The sequence below is a fragment of the Oryzias melastigma genome, linkage group LG1 (assembly GCF_002922805.2).
Source record: "Oryzias melastigma strain HK-1 linkage group LG1, ASM292280v2, whole genome shotgun sequence".
NCBI lineage: Eukaryota > Metazoa > Chordata > Actinopteri > Beloniformes > Adrianichthyidae > Oryzias > Oryzias melastigma.
In genome coordinates, this window is record NC_050512.1 from 17,839,542 (window position 1) to 17,845,032 (window position 5,491).

Genomic DNA, 5,491 nt, shown 5'->3' on the forward strand with positions numbered 1-5,491 from the left:
TTCATCTACTGTATATAAAAACATGCAAATATTGATAAAGCAACATAGCCACAGTTTGCAAAACAAAACTACTGGTTGCTTACAAAAACAGAGGAAAGCTGACGACAAATATATTCGTTTTGGAAGTATAAAAGCAATCATTTAGAAATATATTATTAATTATGCCTAAAAATGTGTTAATCACATAAAACTGTTTCATCCACTCTTATAAGACTTAAATGTGACTAAAAAAATAAATCCATGTTTTTCTGTATAAACTGCAAGTTTGTTATATATGGTAAACTGAAGTCTGAAAAATCACATTTTAATCAGTCTACAATTATGACTGCATTAGTTCAATCAAGATTTGCTAAAATTTACTAAAGCTAAGATTAAAAATAACTTGGATTCTTTTTTTTTTTTGTTTTAAGCTCCCTAAATAGGAAAACTGCTTTGGGCTAATTTTTCCAACAGTCCCCTAAAACAGGAAATTTTGAACTGACTGAACTCATGCCTGAGGAAATGTTTAACCTGTGGTAGTTCTCAAAATGTACCACAAGAGGGCACACGTGTGCGCCTAATTTAGAAGACAGCAATTTTTGGCTGAAACTTTTGACTTTCTTTAAGAAAATACTCAAAACATGCTATAGCTAAACAAAGTACACTAAATTTTTAGAAAAATATATTTATTCAGTTATAAATAATAGTAATCATAATAAAACTAATCTGAAAAAGAGTTTATCTTTTTTAAAGAATTTTCAAGATGAATACTCCAAAACATATTCATGAGACAGACGTTCCTTCATTTAGACGTTTGGCAAAAATACATTGACAATTATTTCAAAACACTGATGCTTTGAGCATAATACATATTATTTTCAGTGAATGTATCTTGTTTTGACGGTTATGTGCTTGTGTGCTTTTTTCCCCATTGGGGCCGTTTTTTCTGAACCGTGCAGTCTGAGCTCAGTGGGGACCGTGTGAACTGCCACAGTTCAGGCTGAGGGGGGCGCACCGACCTAAAGGATTGTCTCCAGCGGAGGTCACCACGGGTCAGAGCGCAGTGCCAGACAACACCCGAGTTCACAGTGGAGGCGACCGCCGCTGATGTTGGCAGAGGATTCAAACCTGAAGGTTCATTTATAGTTTCCTTGTTTGTTTTCTGCTGCTATGAACATCCGGGATAAATAATGCCTGCATTAACTGACAAACTTTCATTTCAAAAGGAGAGAGGAACAAGTCGGAGTAAATACATCTGTAGATAAAGTTGAGGAAATTAACTTTACAAAATTCATAATTTTTGCTTACTTTAGTTTATTTGAGCGTTTTCGAAATAAGTTAAAACATGATTCTTAAAGCTATTCCGCTTCCATAGATGGATGCAAAATCATCCACCACAATAACTGTTTTCTAAAGAAAACTGATTAGGGTTTTCTAAGTTTGGTATAAAGATGATTTTTGTTGTTGTTTTAAAATAATAATTTAAAAAGTAAAATTGTCTTGCAATAAAAATGTTTTATAAACACAATCCATCAAATTAAAACACCAACTAGGAACATAAAGTATCACAAAAAATAATTAATTTGAAATTTACGGACTGAGATCAGATTGATTGATTTGTCCCAATCATTAAAATACGCGTTTTTCTAAATAAATGATAATAAAAATGTTGCGCCCGTTAAAAAAATATTTGCACATATTTTTATGTTTTACATTTTTTGTGACCAATTCCATGAAACGGCAAATCAAAAAACATAATTTCTATATGAATTTAAAAAGAGTTTGGATACGGCCGCCTTTGGCCCAATACGCACTCATTTCGCAGCCAAGCCAGGATTACGCAGTTAAAATTAAGGGTATACATTACTTTCTGATATTAAAAAACCCATTCACTGCCTTTAAATATAATATAAAAACAGTTTAAAAACATAAAATCTATAAATAAAGCGGTACAATTAATGTCAGGTGTGTCTAAAAGACAGTTACGCGCATGCTTAAATGGAGCTTGTACTCCAAAGAGCGCAAGTCTTTACTCAAAAGATTAAACGTAAAAGTGGACATTCAGAATATTTAAAATATTTTTTAGTTTTGTCACGTTTAAAAAGTCAGAGTAATGGTTCAAAGAAAAAAGGGGGAAAAGGTTGGAAAAAGCGGGACTTGTATAGCCCATTGATTTATTCTGGCGCAACACAATAGTTTGCCAGCAAAGACTTCCAGTGTTTAACTCAGTTCTCTTAAAAAAACTAACAACACACAAGTCCGTCCATATTTCAAAGGACAAACACGTAAAAAGTGTTAAAAACTCCACACTCAAGTAATTGGATTTTATGCCCCCGTCCCTCTCACTCGCGCCTTTCTCTCCATGGTGCTCTCAAAACTCTCCAAAAGCCTCAGATGTCGTGCGAGCTTTGCTTTCTTCAATCTCTGCCGCTTTTAATTCGTCGACATCGCTCACAGGATCAAATATACCCAAGCATGGAGAAAGTTTCCAGATTAAAACATTCCCAGTCACAAACGGAGCAGACTGTCGTGACGCATGAGAGCAGTCTGAATCCGTGAGAGGGAGCGCACACAATAAACCTGTTGTGGACCTTGCTGTGAAAATATGTTTGAAGAAAAACAGCCAATTGTTGTATGAAATGTATTCAAGTATAAAATAATGCCCTTTGTTTGGGGCAAAAAACTTGAGCAATGTGAGGGTACAAAAGTCCCCTGTGGCATTTACTCACAGCCTTTGTGCACTTTGCGCTTTGGCGTCTCCACTTGGCGCATTCCCCAGGCCCCTTTAAACGCGATTGTTTCTTTCTTTCTAATGACATTTACCGGATCAAAACATGCTGTTAATTCGATCAGAAAGCTTCACCCTTCATAACAATGGCAGTATAATTTCTCCCAAAGTTTGTTAAGTTGACCGAAATTAGGCAAATGAATAGAGGTCTCCGGGCTACCCATCTTGCAGGTGACGGGGAATAATGCGCGCTCACACCAGCTGCATTCTTCTTTATTTCTCCCTTTCTTTCAGAGCATTATTAAAATTTAGGCCAATGAAACTATTCATTCGACTGAATAGACATTTTCTTATAGGATAATAGGATACAAATTGAGCCTCTCCAAAGAGTCTCCAGTGGTGGGTAACCCTCGTGTGCCAGAGGCTGCTGGAGACGCTGGCCTTGACGCAGACGACGCTCGTGTGCCAGGGCTAATCACACACCTGCCGTGGAGTCCAGCAAAATAAAGAATGTAAACAAAAAGCTTGCCATCTCTCATAAAAGATGGACGTGTCACCAAGTCGTGTGAGAAACGCCGAGAACAAACGGGGGGACTCCGTCTCCAAAAGATCTCCCCTGAACTTGGCGGAACAGCCTATTAAAGGCTTACTTAATTACTTTAATGGTACTGGACAGGCCTTAAAACTCGTACCGGGCTTGGATGAAAGTTAGGGAGGCTTGCTGAGAATTGTAAACACGCGATCGTGTGAGAAACGTGAGCTTGAAGAAAAAAAGGATTCATTTTTTCGCCCGCTTTGTCTCGAGCGCGCACAGTGCGCCCCGCCGGATCAGACGAGTCCAACGCTCTGGTATTATTTCCCGCCTGCGTTATTGCTATGCAAATAATATTCCAACAGCAATCACGTGTCTTTTAGACAGCCACGTGGATTAACAAAGCAGGTTTGCTCCCCCCCTCCTGTTCAGTTTTTTTAAACAATTTCTTTAACTGATCCTAAACGCACACATTTACCCAATGCGCAGCGCTAATCCTGTGGAATAATTTACACAGTGAATGACAGAGTCTCTTGGAAGCTTCCTTTATAAGCGACAGCTCTGGTCCCCATGTCCAGTCTGCTCAACCTTCAACCTGACCAACACACCTCATCCATACGTTCAACTGGACGGATTTTTCAAAGTTTTGCCTGTAATTCCTCGATGGCATCCAAGATGAAGGACAGGAAGGTACGCGCTCCGTGTGCGCACTCAGGAGTTACATACTTTGGCAAACAAAAACGTATCTGACACTTACAATGTTTCTTTTTGTAACTTATATACCTCTTTTTGACAAAAAAGTCTCTTGTAATATTTTTACGCCAAATGGAAAAATAGTCGCGTGTTTGGCGCGCGCGCTACAGATGGACTTCCGTGCGCCATTCAGATTTAACGCTTTAATATTACTGAGCTAAAGTAATGCAAGTTTCAAAAAACATTTTTAATGTTTAAAACAAATGTTGTGTTTATCATTTGTTGAGTGTAATGAGTCTATTTGGAGCTCAATTGTCCACTGCGCGCTTTGGAACGATCACACGCGCGCTGCGCAAAAATCCGCCCAGCAGGGCTCTTAAACAGGAGCTTAGTTTGTTCTGGAGCTGTCTGGCGGGGGATTTTGCTTTGTTTTCTGTATTTGTTATAAACCAAATAGGCTTCAAATTTTCAATGTTCTTATTAATGTTTTCACAGAGAACTCCAATCTCGCACAAAGTGATCGAGAAGAGAAGACGGGACCGCATCAACCGCTGCCTGAACGAGCTTGGAAAAACCGTTCCAATGGCTCTGGCGAAACAGGTGTGAAAATATATTCTTTGCTATTTACGTTTGATCATAAAAAGTCTAAAAATGAGTGGCACCCTTCCTTGAATCCCGCTCGCATGCAAGTGTTAATGCTTAAAGTTGGATTTGTTTGGCGCGCATTTCGGCAGAACTCTGGAAAGCTGGAGAAAGCTGAAATCTTGGAGATGACGGTCCAGTACCTTCGAGCGCTCCACTCAGCAGATTTCCCGCGCGGGAGAGAAAAGGGTTAGTAACTTTCCCCATCATTACGCATCAAGTTTAACAATCACAGCAGCAGGATTGTAACCTCCCCGCTCTTTGGATGAATTCCAGGAGAGCTGTTGGCCGAATTTGCAAACTACTTCCACTACGGATACCACGAGTGCATGAAGAATTTGGTGCATTACCTGACCACAGAGGACAGAGCGGAAACAAAAGACATCAAGTACGCGCGGATTCTTGCGTTTCTACAGTCAAAGTCTCGTGTGGTCACCGAGCCCGTCTTTGGCTCCGTGGGCGCACTTGTGGAACCGTCTGACTATCTGAGCCAACTCCACTCCTCGCCGGAGCACCAAAGCCACAGCCCCTCCGAGTATCAGCAGAGCCCGCCGGGGGCCTTCTCGTGGCACGGCTCCACCCGCAGCCAGAGCATCTCGTACCCAACGGTGCCTCTCTCCGCGCACACGCAGCAGCACGGAGGATACTTGTCACCGGGGCTCGATCATCATTATTTTAACTTCCTGGGCCACACTCACGCGAACGCATTCAGTCTGCACAGCGCGCAGCACGCCATGTGAATTCTTTAGACGCTTTTCTTGATTTTATTTATGCTGTAGATCATGTACATGTTGTGAATAAATACAATATTTCTTACTAAAAATTTTTTGCACGTGTTAATTGTTACACACCAACGTCAGGGCTGTGCGTAAAATGTAAACTTGTTACAAATGAGGCCAATCTGAGAAAGGGAAATG

At 40.3% G+C, this 5,491-nt stretch overlaps 1 protein-coding gene across 2 annotated transcripts; it reads left to right on the forward strand.

Moving 5' to 3' along the window:
• Positions 1–963: 963 nt before the first annotated feature.
• Positions 964–5,483, forward strand: helt (helt bHLH transcription factor). 2 transcript variants are annotated; one of them, XM_024290051.2, is made up of 4 exons: positions 964–1,113; positions 4,428–4,532; positions 4,667–4,763; positions 4,851–5,483. In XM_024290051.2, the coding sequence occupies exons 1-4, from the start codon at positions 1,087–1,089 to the stop codon at positions 5,312–5,314; spliced, it is 693 nt and encodes a 230-aa protein (XP_024145819.1). In that variant the 5' UTR covers positions 964–1,086; the 3' UTR covers positions 5,315–5,483. The 2 variants fall into 2 exon arrangements, with proteins under 2 accessions (XP_024145819.1, XP_024145818.1); XM_024290050.2 differs by lacking the exon at positions 964–1,113 and adding an exon at positions 3,666–3,929.
• Positions 5,484–5,491: the final 8 nt, after the last annotated feature.